At 36.1% G+C, this 14,801-nt stretch overlaps 1 protein-coding gene and 1 long non-coding RNA gene across 3 annotated transcripts; one reads left to right on the forward strand and one right to left on the reverse strand.

The window, feature by feature from the left end:
* Nucleotides 1–5,717: 5,717 nt before the first annotated feature.
* LOC149876103 (uncharacterized) lies at nt 5,718–13,003 on the forward strand. 2 transcript variants are annotated; one of them, XM_090075699.1, is made up of 5 exons: nt 5,718–5,790; nt 9,043–11,862; nt 12,096–12,161; nt 12,421–12,477; nt 12,636–13,003. In XM_090075699.1, the coding sequence occupies exons 2-5, from the start codon at nt 9,072–9,074 to the stop codon at nt 12,953–12,955; spliced, it is 3,234 nt and encodes a 1,077-aa protein (XP_089931825.1). In that variant the 5' UTR covers nt 5,718–5,790; nt 9,043–9,071; the 3' UTR covers nt 12,956–13,003. The 2 variants fall into 2 exon arrangements, with proteins under 2 accessions (XP_089931825.1, XP_089931824.1); XM_090075698.1 differs by having other exon boundaries at nt 5,718–11,862.
* Nucleotides 9,682–13,747, reverse strand: LOC149876104 (uncharacterized). Its single transcript, XR_016448917.1, has 2 exons — nt 13,651–13,747; nt 9,682–12,843 (listed from the first exon to the last, which is right to left on the reverse strand). It is a non-coding gene; the product is annotated as an uncharacterized LOC149876104 (long non-coding RNA).
* Between the last annotated feature and the right edge of the window lie 1,054 nt (nt 13,748–14,801).

Consider the following 14,801-nt stretch of genomic DNA (forward strand, 5'->3'; position numbering starts at 1 on the left):
AATTTACAAAGTTGTATCTAGTCATCCACTTCTTCTATAGCAAAGTAGCGAGGCTTTTTATGCACTTTTGCGTTCTAATTTATCTCTGTTTACGCATATGGTTTTTGTTTATTTCTATGTAATGATATACAAAAGAGTATTTTGTTAAAGATTATGCTGCAGGAGCTGCGTAAAAAAACTCTGGCGACCTTTCCTTAAGAAAAAAGCAACTGAAAGACATGTGCGCCTTAGAAAATTCAAATCGCGATTCACCAAATTAAAAGACGAAAAGAACGACCTTTAAAAGCTCTCACTAGACATTTGTGTTTATGATAGGCAATGCAGTTTTTGATTTTATGCAGCCTAACATTTGTTTCATCTATATCTTATTTTACGTTTATCTTATACTTTATCTTGCCTTTTTGAGTTTAGTATTTTGTGATGTCATGCTAAATAAACTATACTTTGCTAATTTTTATTTGAAAAAATATTCAAAAACTACCTGAATTATAAGCTAGATCTAAAGGAGGAAAACTACGCTAACTTTTCTTTAAAAAAAATATTTAAAAACTACCTTAAACATAAGCTATATCCAAAAGAGGAAAACTATGCTAACTTTTCTTTAAAAAAATATTTAAAAACTACCTTAAACATAAGCTAGATCTAAAAGAGGAAAACTACGCTAACTTTTCTTTGAAAAAATACTCAAAAACTACCTTAAACATAAGCTAGATCTAAAAGAGGAAAACTACGCTAACTTTTCTTTGAAAAAATACTCAAAAACTACCTTAAACATAAGCTAGATCTAAAAGAGGAAAACTACGCTAACAATTCTTTGAAAAAATATTCGAAAACTACCTTTAAACATGATTTAGATTTAATAGATGAAAACTACGCTAACATTTCTTTGAAAAAACATTCAAAAACTACCTTTAAACATGATTTAAATTTAATAGATGAAAACTACGCTAACATTTCTTTGAAAAAACATTCAAAAACTACCTTTAAACATGATTTAAATTTAAAAAAGGAAAACTACGCTAACATTTCTTTGAAAAAATATTCAAAAAGTACCTTAATCGAAAGAGATAGCACACGAAATTAAAAAGTTGCATTTAGTCATCCGTTTCTTCTTCATCAAAGTAGCGAGGCGTTTATGCACTTTTTATTCTCTAAGTTATCTCTACTTACGCAAATGGCTTTTGTTTATTTCAATGTAAAACTTTTCAAAAGAGTATTTTGTTAAAGATTATGCTGCAGGGGCTGTGTAAGAAAACTCTGGTGACCTTTCTTTAAGAAAAAGCAACTAAAGTAGATGTGCGCCTAAGAAAATCCAAATTGCGATTCACTAAATTAAAAGACATATACAACAAACTTTAAAAGTGAAACTATTTTTACAAGCGTATTTGGTAAAGATGAAATGTTCTTAGACATTTTAACGTTACGAAAGGGATTTTCTTCTGTTCAAATATTTATTACAATTTAAAGTGTTAAATAATGTTACAGAAACGACCTAAAACGCCTGTTGTATTAATTTAAACGAACAAAATAGATAAAAAAAAAGAAAAACTATCATTAAAAAAAAAAAAGTAAAAAAAGAAAAGAAATAGAAGTTGAGGAAAAATAAAAATAAGAACTTCTAACAAAGAGCTCTTCTTTTTATTTTTCAGATTTTAGATGCTTAATTCCTTGAATGAAAAGTTGAACTGATGACTCACTACTAAGGTTGTTCCTAGCCTTCCGTTCTCAAACTAGGCCATTCTGAGAGGCTGTTTGATTAAGTACCGTTGATAGTAGTATCGCACGTAAGAGACTTCTAAAACTCTGATTATTATTAATTCCTGGAATGAAGAGATGACTTCATACTCACTAACGAGGTTGTTCTTAGCCATCCGTTCTTAAACTAAGCAAAACAGTGAAGTTGTTTGATTAAGTATCACAGTTTGCTGATTTGCACATGCACCATTGCCGAAACTGTGATGCTTGGTTCCTTGATTGGATTGAAGAAGCTCATCACCATGCATTTTACAAGCTGTCCGTTGTTATGTTTTGCAATTCAGTGGTTCTGTTTTGCAATTCATTTTCTGTTTGTTTAAGTATCATCGATGGTGGTGTCGTGCATGCAAACTTTCCGAAACTCTGATGCTTGTTTTTCTTGAATGGAGAGATGAGCTTATACTTTAGGTGACTTTTAAAACTGCAGTAATTAGTGCCTCGAATGGAAAAACGAACTCATTCATTACAGACCAAGGTTGTTCCTGGCCATCCGTTAACATATTAGGCAACAGTACAGCGAAGCTGTTTGTTTTACAAGCTTTTGTCGTTTCGAGAAATCACTACATTAAGCATTCGATGGTGATACACGACTGATGGCCAGGTTCTGATTTTCGAATGAAAAGAAGAGTCGCATCCGACCACCGGTCGGCTTTCGACGCAAAACAGCTGTACACACTCGTCCAACGATCCAGTGACTAACTGTTGCAACGAGAAAGTTAGCTTTATTTGTCGTGCAGATTGTCCGCTTTGACGTAAAATGCTAGAAATTTGCTGAACGCTCGGTTTGCGCCGCCCAAGAGTCATTCTGTTTCTGCGTTGCCAGCGTCTGTCGGCTAAATACAACTGTAGACTCCGCGCAAGCTTTTTCACCGCAAAAGTTGTACAGAGCCACACCGAAGGCTAAAATCGACTTTAAGGTCGAAGGTTAAAATCGACCCTAGAGGTTTGAAAACGACGTCACGAAATTTTCAAGACATCATCGAAGAAAATTACGGCGGCCAGATGCAACTCTTAGTACTAACTCTACTAATCTTAGTACGTTAAGCATTCCAGTCGAGAGATCAGACGTTTTTTCGTCACCTAAGAGACCGGCCGATGCGTTTGCGACGCTGCGGAAAGAAAGAAGATGGCAAACCACAGGGTTGTTACCGTAACAAACCTCCGTGAGTACCTCCATCTCGAGTGGCTTTTGAAGAAACGTTCGTTTTAAACTCAAAGGGATGGTTGTTAAAGCTCACAAACGCCTGGTTAACGATTTTCTAACGGCAGACACCGTGTTTACAATGGATACAGACCGATTAACTGAGCCCAAAGCGCAAGATCTATCAGAAAACTCCTCTAGGTCGATGCAACGAGACGACTAGACACGTGCGTCTAAAGGCATTTTACAATTGAAGGACGCCCCTCGTGGGCCCTTTAACCTTAACACTAAACTCCTGCTTGATATCCTCGTCCCCAGGTTTCCAAACCGTAACCCCAACCCCCTCTAATCCTAACCCCCTTACCCTCTAACTCTCCCCCCTCAAAAAAACAAAAAACATAAAAAAGCAAACAAAACGAAAAAAAAACTTGCTTCCCTCCTCACTTTTAGCTCTAGGATGCAACACCTTTTTGCCGCCCTCCGCTAGAAGGGAGTAGGGAGTAACGAAAGCTTGACATCAAAGTAGCGTTTCGTATGAGATTTGTTTGCCAAAATTTGAGCGTTTTTAAAAAAGCCAAGACTTCGTCAGAGGGGTTTCTTCTTTTCTCCTAAAGCTATCGATCGATTAAAAAGCTCAAAGCAAAGAAATTCAAAACAAAATACAAAAACGGGAAGTTTTAGTTTCTGCACCACAAGCCAAGCACTAGTTCAAACTGGAGATAATAAAAGGAAATCGAATGATCTCACTTCTCAAACCACTGAGCTGCCATTGGTCGGCAGTCTCTTGTTTGGAGACCATTGAGCTGCCATTGGTTGGCTGTTTAATCGTTGCGATTGGTCGGCAGTTTTATCGTTGGAGACCATTGAGAGATATAAAAGGAATTTTTTTTTTGAGCACAACATTAAACGTTAAATCGTTAGATGTTGTTATAAAGGCACCATTAGAATGCGATGTCCTCAAATATTTTCCTCGATATTTTAATAAGTAAACAAAAACAAAACTAAGTCTTGCAACTGGCGAAAACTTTCAATAAGCAAACAAAGCAACAACTTTCCTTTCGAGTTTTTTACATTTTAAACAAAAGACAAACAAAGAAAAAAAAAAAACAAACAAAAACAAAAACAAAAACAAAAAAACAAAACAAAAACAAAACAGAAAAGGGAGAATGAGTGAGTCGACTGATTTCGCTCAACTGTCTTAAACGAGAAGTCATAAACGTTTGCTTGTGCCAGCAAGTTGCAAATTAAGTTGTAAATGAACTGCACCGCAAAAGCTTAACCACAGTTTATTAAGCATATTAAGCCTTTGCTGACATGTTAAGACATTTTAAGCCTTTGCTATTATCATGAGGCTTTTGCTCCACGAGCCAAAAAAGTACGCTAGAGTTGACAAACTGCATCGCGGTCGAAAAGTGTAATTACGCCAACACTTTTATCCGTTTTAAGCATTTCGTTTTCGCACGAACAACAATTAAAGCAGCTCGTTGAGCTTAACGACGTTCGTATTTTTTTTCGAAGCCAAAACTTCGGCTATAAGTAGAATGAAGAGGCACTTCGAAAAACAACAAAGCTGTTCGCAGTCGATAGCAACGAGCGACAACATCTCTGCGAGTCTGGCATCAAGGTAAACAGTTTTTTTTTACATTTTCATTTGTAAGTGCCACTTTTGTGTACATTATGTATTCAAAAATTTCTTGCTGACGCTAGATTTTTCGTTTTCAATGAACAACAGTTGCAACCTCTAGTCGTTTGCTAAAACAGCTTGCTAGGACAACCAAATCAATCATATGTTGTGAAAATTTCTTTTTGTTCAACTGACTAAGGAAGATCGAGCGAACGCTTTTTTTTTTATAACTTGTTTGTATCATATTGCTATTAAGAAAACAGCGTTGTGTATACTAAACGTGACATAATTGGCAATTATCCGTAACTAAAAATAAGATAGAAATTACAAACTTGATACCATATTTTAATTACTCTAACAAAACTAGACGTCATCGCGTGAGAAAATAAATGTTCATAACACATAACCTATTTTTTTGTTTTTTTTTTCTTCTCTTTTTTCCTTTTAATCTCTTTTCTTTCGTCCAAAAAGCGTTTTGATTTTTGCCTCGCCACAAGCGATGAAATCGATAAAAAAACCTGCTCGGACATTCTCAATTCTCAACAACAAAAGCAATCAAAGTTCTAGCTCTCGAGCACGTGCGCCGACAGGTTGATGAAACCGTTCAAATATGCTCGATCGCTAGAATTTAAAGAAAGAAACAAGCCAGAAACAAACCAAAATAAAAAAAACAAAAACAAAAATGGACATCTTTAGAACGCTTAAATTTTATAAAATATTTTCCTCTGCGTTTTTAACCAGCTAAACTGTCGTAAAGTTTTTTCGGTGCAGTTCATTTAAAAAACTTAGTTTTCAACTTTTAAACGTTTTAGACTTCTCGTTTAAGGCAGTCGAAAGAAATGAGTCGACTCACTCTCTCTCTCCCTATTCGGTTTTGTTTTTGTTTATTTGTTTTTGTTTTTTCTTCGTTTGCCTTCGTTTGCCTTTGTTTGCTTTTGGAAAAGTTGTCGCCATGCGAGACTTAGTTTTTTTTTTTTTTTGCTCAAATTGAGCACAAGTGAGTTTCTAGTCTTGAAAGTGTGCAAAGTGTGGGCCAATCTGGTGGCTGGAGTGATGACACGTGAATGCTGGAAATTCCAGACTTTGAGCGGATTCAGCGTACATAGAAAGAAAATGTAGCATTCACGTGGGTCTCTCCTAAGCGTGCCATTGGTCGGTCTGCTGTCCTTAAGTACCCCCCTCCCCCCCCTCAACGTCACGTTTGCTCAACTTTCTCGGTCTTTGGCGCCCAGAGAAAGCTTGAGGAAGGATAAAAAATGGCGAGGTTTCGGTACTGCGTTTTCTGTTTTTCTTATTTGTTTTTGTTTGTTTGCTTGTTTGTTTGTTTGTTTGTTTGTTAATTTTTTTAATTTTTTTTTTTTTGTTTGTTTGTTTCGTTCGTTTGTTTGTTTGTTTGTTTCGTTTGCTTCGTTTGTTTTGTGATGTTTTGTTTTCCCTTCTTGATGGCACAAAACAGAAGCAAACAAGACTTTCGGTTATATTCGGTTATATTCGGTTCAATAAAAGTTTGTTGGTTTCTGCACAACAACAACAACAACCACAACAACAAAAGTCCCTCTGTCCCTCAAAAGCAGTTTCTCCTCTGTCCTAAAGAAGAGCCTCTTTGTAATCGATCTTGTCTGAATGCAGCTCTCCTTTTGCCTACAGGTTTTTATTCCAACCCTTTTGTTGTTGTTAGTGCCATGTTGTTGTTATTGTTATACTCTGTAAAAGCAGTTGTTGCTGTTGTACTTGTTTGTTGTTTCTAAAGACACTGTTGTTGCTGCTGTTAGCGCTGTTAGTAATCACCCACTTGGCTTGTATTTTTGTTTCTTGTTTTTGTTTTTTGTTTTATTTATAAACACTCTCTGAGTAAGTGATGCTGTTGCTGTTGTTGTTGTTACAGTTGCAATGAGTGTTTGTTAATGTTCCCCCACTTGGCTTGTACTTTTGTTTTCTGTTTTGTTTTGTTTTTTTTTTGTTTTTGTTTTTTTTTTCTCAACACTCTCTGAGTAAGTGATGCTGTTGCTGTAGTCGTTGTTATAGTTGCAATGAGTGTTTGTTAATGTTCACCAACTTGGCTTGTTTATAATCTATTTTATTTTATCAACACTCTCTGAGTCAGTGATGGTGTTGCTGTTGCTGTTGTCGTTATTATGCTTGCAATGGGAGTTGTTACTGTTCACCCACTTTGCTTGTTTTGTTTTTATTTCTTTATTTTATCAACACCCTTTGAGCCAGTGATGCTGTTGCTGTTGTTGTTGTTATAGTTGCAATGAGTGTTGTTAATGTTCACCCACTTTGCTTGTGTTTTTGTTTTTGTTTATCAACACCCTTTGTGTCAGTGATGCTGTTGCTGTTGTTCTTATTACAGTTGCAATGAGTGTTTGTTAATGTTCACCAACTTGGCTTGTTTATAATCTATTTTGTTTTATCAACACTCTCTGAGTCAGTGATGCTGATGCTGTTGTTGTTATTGTGCTTGCAATAAGTGTTGCTAATGTTCACCCACTTTGCTTGTTTTGTTTGTGCTTTTGTTTTTGTTTATCAACACCCTTTGAGTCACTGATGCTGTTGCTGTTGGTGTTATTATAGTTGCAATGAGTGTTAATGTTCACCCACTTTGCTTGCTTTGTTTGTTTGTTGCTTTTTTTTTTTATCAACACCCTGCGAGTTAGTGATGCTGTTGCTGCTTTTGTCATTTTACTTGTATTTATAGTTGTTACTGTTCAGCCACTTTGCTTGTTTTTTAATCTGTTTTATTTTATCACCACTCTCTGAGTCAGTGATGATGTTGCTGATGCTGTTGTTGTTATTTTACTTGCAATGATAGCTGTTACTGTTCAGCCACTTTGCTTGTTTTGTTTGTTTGTTTGTTTGTTTTTTTTATCAATATCCTCTGAGTAAGTGATGCTGTTGCTGTTGTTGTTGTTATAGTTGCAATGAGTGTTTGTTAATGTTCCCCCCCTTGGCTTGTACTTCTGTTTTCTGTTTTGTTTTGTTTTTGTTTTTTTTGTTGTTTTTTTTCTCAACACTCTCTGAGTAAGTGATGCTGTTGCTGTAGTCGTTGTTATAGTTGCAATGAGTGTTTGTTAATGTTCACAAACTTGGCATGTTTATAATCTATTTTATTTTATCAACACTCTCTGAGTCAGTGATGCTGATGCTGTTGTTGTTATTATGCTTGCAATAAGTGTTGTTAATGTTCACCCACTCTGCTTGTTTTGTTTGTGCCTTTGTTTTTGTTTATCAACACCCTTTGAGTCACTGATGCTGTTGCTGTTGGTGTTATTATAGTTGCAATGAGTGTTAATGTTCACCCACTTTGCTTGCTTTATTTGTTTGTTGCTTTTTTTTTTATCAACACCCTGCGAGTTAGTGATGCTGTTGCTGCTTTTGTCATTTTACTTGTATTTATAGTTGTTACTGTTTAGCCACTTTGCTTGTTTTTTAATCTGTTTTATTTTATCACCACTCTCTGAGTCAGTGATGATGTTGCTGATGCTGTTGTTGTTATTTTACTTGCAATGATAGCTGTTACTGTTCAGCCACTTTGCTTGTTTTTTTTTTGTTTTTGTTTTGTTTGTTTGTTTGTTTGTTTTTTTATATATCCTCTGAGTTAGTGATGCTGTTGTTGTTATTATGCTTTCAATGAGAGCTGTTACTGTTCACCCACTTTGTTTGTTTATAATCTGTTTTATTTTATCAACACTCTCTGAGTCAGTGATGCTGATGCTGATGCTGTTGTTGTTATTATGCTTGCAGTGAGAGTTGTTACTGTTCACCCACTTTGCTTGCTTATTGTCTATTTTATTTTGTCAACACTCTCTGAGTCAGTGATGCTGATGCTGATGCTGTTGTTGTTATTATGCTTGCAATGAGAGTTGTTACTGTTCACCCAATTTGCTTGTTTTGTTTTTTTATTTGTTTTTTTGTTTGTTTTTGTTTTGCTTGTTTTTTTTTATCAATACCCTCTGAGTCAGTGATGCTGTTGCTGTTGTTGTTGTTGTTGTTATAGTTGCAATGAGTGTTTGTTAATGTTCCCCCACTTGGCTTGTACTTTTGTTTTCTTTTTTGTTATGTCAACACTCTCTGAGTCAGTGATGCTGATGCTGTTGTTATTATGCTTGCAATGAGAGTTGTTACTGTTGTAGTTATGTCTGTCATTTGTCCTTGTTAGCAAGTTCTATTTGCCCTCTCTTGCCTTTTTTCAACACAGTTTCTTTCTTTGAGTCATATGGTTGCGAGATCCTCTCAAACTCCATCTCTTTATTTATTTGTTTCTTTTTTTTTTTTTTTTTTCTCATTCTCCTTCTCATAATAGCAATCACTGCTGCCACCATGCATGTAATGCTAGTTGCTCTCATTCTTTTTCATTTGCTAGTGGAAACTTTGTTTCTTCTTGTTGCTCTCTTTTCTTTCTTTTTTCTCTTTTGCAGAGGATTCGAAAAAACACAGCTCTTCCCTGCAGTTGTAAACATTCCAGGATTCCAGGATGCAGGCAGAAGAAAAACACTCTCACTAACTGTCTTCTTTTTTTTAGCATAAACCGTTGCAAACAAACACCTGAACATGTCTTCTTCACAAGAAAACAACACTGTTGTTGCCCCTTCTCCGAACTCTAAAGCGAAAAAAAAGAAAAGAAGGCAGTCACAAGAACAGAGAGACTTAAAGCTCAAAAACAAAGTCAGGGCCGCATTAGTTGCAGCGTGTGGCTCCGTAAACAGGGTTGTACCTTTCTATGGTACCAAGAAGAGGTACGCTGTTAGCTGTCCGATGCCTTTGTGCAAACATTCCTCCACAAGCATTAAAAGACACTTGACTAAAAAAGATCATTCTTGGACTTTGGATGAAGCTTCCATCTTTTACTCTGCAATGGTCAGGAAGTTTCAGCATGCTCGTCTCGAACGCAAGTCCGGCTGTCCAAAACCTTACCCCTGTTTGCAATGTTGGAAGTATTACGACCGACTGGACATACACTTGAAAGAGACTCATTTCTACGATTCCAAGACGATCAAACAAAAGATTGCAGAGGCAAAGCGATACGACAACGACAAGCTCTATGTCCCTCAATTTATTCGACCTGCCTTCTTTGGTATTAAGCCAGTAGCTGAACAAGCGTCTGCATCAGGCTCTGCATCCTCTGCTCCTGGGCCTTCCTCCTCTTTTTCTTCTCCGGTTCTTTCCTCTGATCCTCTTTTAAGCTTGCCCTCATCAGTTGCTGGTTCGTCCGAGGCTCCTTCTGCAAACCACTGCACCTCTGTAGAAAACAAAGAGCTGAACACCGAATCCGTCCTAGACTCTGATTTTAATTCCTTAAAGCACTTGGTTTCCAACTCCTCCGTCTTGACAGAAGATAAGAGACTCTTGTTTCAGCTGGACAAAGATGCTTTTCACTTTTATTACCAGTCAGCAGATGAGCTCTTCAGAGATTTTGAAAAGTGGCTTGTGGTAGCCAACAACAACACTTTGTCACAAGCAAAGATCTACAAAAATGCAGTTGTTGAAATATTGACATGTTGTGACAGCACGCTGACGCTGCACCCGAACGCTCTCACCAATTCCAACGTTTTGGAGGATAGATACTTTTCCATGCACTTTAAAAACATTCAGCTCAATTCCAAGCTGAGTGAACTTGACCAAACAAAAGCCATGTCTTGTCACACGTTGTACAACCGCCTTGTCTACCTTTGTCTCCTGTTTCGTTTCAGTGAAGCCAGGAATGTCTATTTCGGACTTTCTCATGAGGCCATCCGACGTTTGCGCTGCAAGGTGGAGGAGTTACAAAAAGTGCTGAGGCCCTTTCGTTCTTTGAGGAGGAGCCTTGTGAAAAGCAAAAAATGCATCAACATCATCAATGTCAGTTTGCTGAACGAATATGGCAAGTCTGCATACGTAAGACAGTTAGTGGAATCGATTAGAAAGCCGTCTCTTACACCGACTAGAGACAATGCTGTGTCTCTACGAAACCATCTTCTGCTCTCTGTCACTGTAATTAACAGTTTAAGAAAATCTAACATTGCTCTTTTAAACATTAGAGACTACATGGCTGCTGAGAAGAGTGAGTGTGGATATTGCATTGTGCAAGAGCGCTACAAAACAGCATACAAGTACGGAGCCAAAAACATTCTAGTGCCGAACGACTTGAAAGTGTTGATCGATATTTATTTGCTGAGATACAGAGACCTTCTTGTCAACGACTCTCACTACATGGCTGCAGACACCAAGACTGTTTTGGAGTTGAGCGACTGCTACAGGCCCCTTTTTCCATCGATGAGACCCAACAAAGACGAATGTGTGACACTCGGTGCAACTAGAGTGCCTGTTTACCAGATGGGTTCCTCTGCTATCTCCTCTTGCCTGACGTCCTGCTTCAGAAAAAGCCAAGTAAACATTCCCATGAAGCGTCTTACTCCCACTTGCATTCGCGGTTCGATAGCCACTTACTTTGCCAACAACAGCAAAGAAGATCGCGAGCGGTTTGCTACACTCTACATGAAGCACAGCAGGAACACAATGGATAGCTTTTATGTGTCCCAGTGGAACGCTGCAGAGGAGTTGCGCTTTGCCCTGGGCATCGGACAGTCCTTCGGAGTCATAGAGTCTTTGACTGTTGAAAAGTCTGAGAGACCACCAAAGAAGGAGAAGGATGTGATGGACTGGCTCCAAACTAATGCAGAGGAGTACGGTTTTCATGAGGTTGAGGACATCTTTGAGGAAGATTTAGACTCCGGTTCTGACTCTGAAGAATGTGCTGCTACTTTCAGCTGTACCACAGTGGTTCCGTTTTCTCCAGCTGTAGAAAACAATGTTCCTTTAGAGGATAGCAACGACCATGCCGTAGATTTCTTGTGTGAACCTACCTCAACTCCTGTTTCGTCTGTTCCATCTGAACAAACAATCGCTGGTCCAGTTCTTGAACTATCCCCTGCTCTTGCACAACTAGTTCCTAACGAACAAGCTGTTTGTATGGATGTAGATCAGACTCTAGCTGTTCCTGTTGGCACAGCTTGTTCTCCTCTTGCATTAACATTATTTCCTGATGAACCGGATTTTATTGAACACCATGCAAAACTTTCTCCAGTTTACTTTAATGAGCAAGTGGTTGCCAAACCTGTTTCTGCTTCTCCTTCTCAGCAAGTCGCTTTCTGTCCTTCAAAAGAGGTCTTTTCTGTTCCTCTGACTCCTAGCCTTGTTGCTTTTCAGCAAACATTGGCCAAACCCAGTTTGTTTCTTTCATCTGATCCAGTTTCAGCTGTTCCTGTCCAACAGGCTGGTACTGTTCTTGCAAAGCAGCTCTCACCTTATGCTGTTCAATCTGTTGGTAGCCTATTTAGCCAAAGTCTTGCCTCTACATCCAGAGGTAAATTCTTTTTGATTTTTGATTTTTGATTTTTATGCAAATCTCAACACGCTTTCAAAAAATGAAAATGCCCAAATCAACTCCTTGCCCTATTGTTATTGTTAGAGCTGTAAAAAAAACAAAACAAAACAAAAAAACAACACAGAAGTGTGTATGTATTTGTTGCAGGACTAATTCTGTGATTGCTTAAATGTTTATACAAGTGAATGATACTAAAACTGATTATGTTTTAGAAGTAAAAGATCCAAGAAGAAAAAAAATCAAGTTGGAAATGCCATCTTTCACTCAAGAACTCATCGGTAATGTAAAACCTAATTTATACAAAGATATATAAACACAAACCTCTTCTTGCACAATTTCAGATGGTTAACTGTTAACAAAAACTAGCCATCATTGCTAAGTGCACTTTTAGAAAGTTGTGTCTACCCGATTTCTAATGATGAAGTTAGAAACATCACCGTTAGAAATCATGCACAGCTTGTTATCATCTCTAACACTTAGAAACTGTTGATGGTTTTTATGAATTAGAAAAATGAACATGGTTTTATTTTATTTCAGGATCAACTCAGCCAAGAACAAAGGAAAACAAAGCAGAAGTTAGCCAATGCCATTTAGGTAATCTTTCAAAAACCAGTTATTGCTATCAGTGCAAACAATAAGGTCAACAAAAAAAAAATAAATAAAAAAACAGAATAAATCTTGTCTTACTTCAGAACCAAATGAATATTTGATTTAATCACTTTGTGTTATGACTTGAGTTTGTAAAATTTTAGATGAAATAGTTGAAGAGCTGAATGCTTGCCCTGGCCACAACGAATGGTTCAACACCAGAAGTTTTCCACGATGTGCAGCTTTGGTGTTGGCATACATCTTGCAAGACGTGTTTACAGATGTAAGCTCAAGTTGCTCGTACAAAGATTACCTTGGCATCTTGGCAAATCATAGCAGTGACAAGCTCATTCATGTCTTGCAAAAGTACTCCTACCAAAGCCATATTAAAGACAAAATTAAAAACATGAAGCTAAAAATTCAAAAAGAGGGTAGTTTAGAAAAGTTTGTTCAATATGGCAATATCGTGAAACCATTTATGTAGTTTAGATAAGTTTGTTCAGTTTGGCAATAAAGATGGGCCTTTTGTGTAGTTTGTTTTATCTATGCTTTTGCAAATATTTTTATCTGTTTCGCTAAAGACATAATAAACAAGAAGTTCTGTTAAACTGTTCTCACATTTCTTATTTAAAGATAGTTCAAACTTTTTTTTATCTTTAAAAAAAAAAAAAAGAAGTCGTTTTGTTATTCTGTGAAAACTTTTAATAGAGTTGCATTTAGAATTACTTCTGATGTTTTTAAGAGTTTGTTAAAAAGCAAAATAAATTTCCTGTGATGTTAAACTGCATAAGTGAAATTTAAAAAAGGAAAACTGCTCCAACCATTTTTCGGAAAAAGAAATCAAAAAGTTCCTTATTTTAAAAGATCTAGACATCCATTTCTTCTTCAGCAAAATAGCGAGGCTTTTTTATGAACTCTTACTCTCTATTTTTTCATATCTTTACACAAAGGATTTTGTTTAGATCAATGTAAACATACATAGAAGTATATTATGTTTTTTTTTTTTTTTTTTGTTTTTATGCAGTCTAACTTTTGTTTCACTTCTATTTTATTTTACGTTTATCTTGTATTTTATCATGCCTTATTGGTTTTTGCGTTTTGTGATGTCAAGCTGCGTAAGCTAAACTTAAAAGGGGAAAACTACGCTAACTTTTCTTTGAAAAAATATTCAAGAAGTACCTTAAACGAAAGAGAAAGCACACGAATCTTGCCATCCAATTCTTCTTCTGCAAAGTAGCGAGGCTTTTTATGTACTTTTGCTCTCTAATTTATCTCTATTTACGCAAAGGGTTTTATTTCAATGTAAACACGTATAAAAGAATACTTTGTTAAAAATAATGTTAAAGGAGTTGCGTAAAAAAAAACGTCTGAATAAAGTTTCTTTACAAAAAAAACAACTAAGAAACAAGCGCGCCTAAGAAAAACCAGATCGCGATTCACTAAGTCAAAAAACGAAAGAAACAAAGTTTAAAAGGTCTTTCTAGACAACAAATTCTATTTTTGGCAATGCAGTTTTTGTATTTATGCAACCTAACTTTTGTTTGACTTCTATTTTATTTTACGTTTACCTTGTATTTTATCTTGCCTTTTTGTGTTTTGTGATGTCAAGCTACATAATCTAAACTTAAAAGAAGGAAACTAGGCTAACTTTTCTAGTAGAATATTATGTTGTTGGTTTTGTATGCAGCCTAACTTTAGTTTCATCTATATTTTATTTTGCGTTTATCTTATATTTTATCTTGTCTTTTTGAGTTTTGTATTTTGTGATGTCAAGCTACATAATTTAAACTTAAAAGAAGAAAACTAGGCTAACTTTTCTTTGAAAAATTGTTCAAAAACTACCTTACACCGATAGAGATAGCTCACGAATTTAAAAAGTTGCATCTATTCATCTTCTTCTTCAGCAAAGTAAAGCTTTTTATGCACTTTTACTCTCTAACTTACCTATATTTGCGTAAAGGATTTTATTTAATTCAATTTAAACATAACTAGTAGAATATTATGTTGTTGGTTTTGTATGCAGCCTAACTTTAGTTTCATCTATATTTTATTTTGCGTTTATCTTATATTTTATCTTGTCTTTTTGAGTTTTATATTTTGTGATGTCAAGCTACATAAGCTAAACTTTAAAGAGGAAATTTACGCTAACCTGTCTTTGAAAAACTATTCAAAAACTACCTTTAACAAAGTAGCGAGGCTTTTTATGCGCTTTTACTCTCTAACATACCTATTTTTGCGCAAAGGATTTTATTTAATTCAATTTAAACATGCCTAGTAGATTATTATGTTGTTGGTTTTTTATGCAGCCTAACTTTAGCTACATCTATTTT

The sequence above is a fragment of the Hydra viridissima genome, unplaced genomic scaffold (assembly GCF_058129835.1).
Source record: "Hydra viridissima isolate aposymbiotic clone 2 unplaced genomic scaffold, HvirCarnegie_v1 scaffold_31, whole genome shotgun sequence".
NCBI classification, from domain to species: domain Eukaryota; kingdom Metazoa; phylum Cnidaria; class Hydrozoa; order Anthoathecata; family Hydridae; genus Hydra; species Hydra viridissima.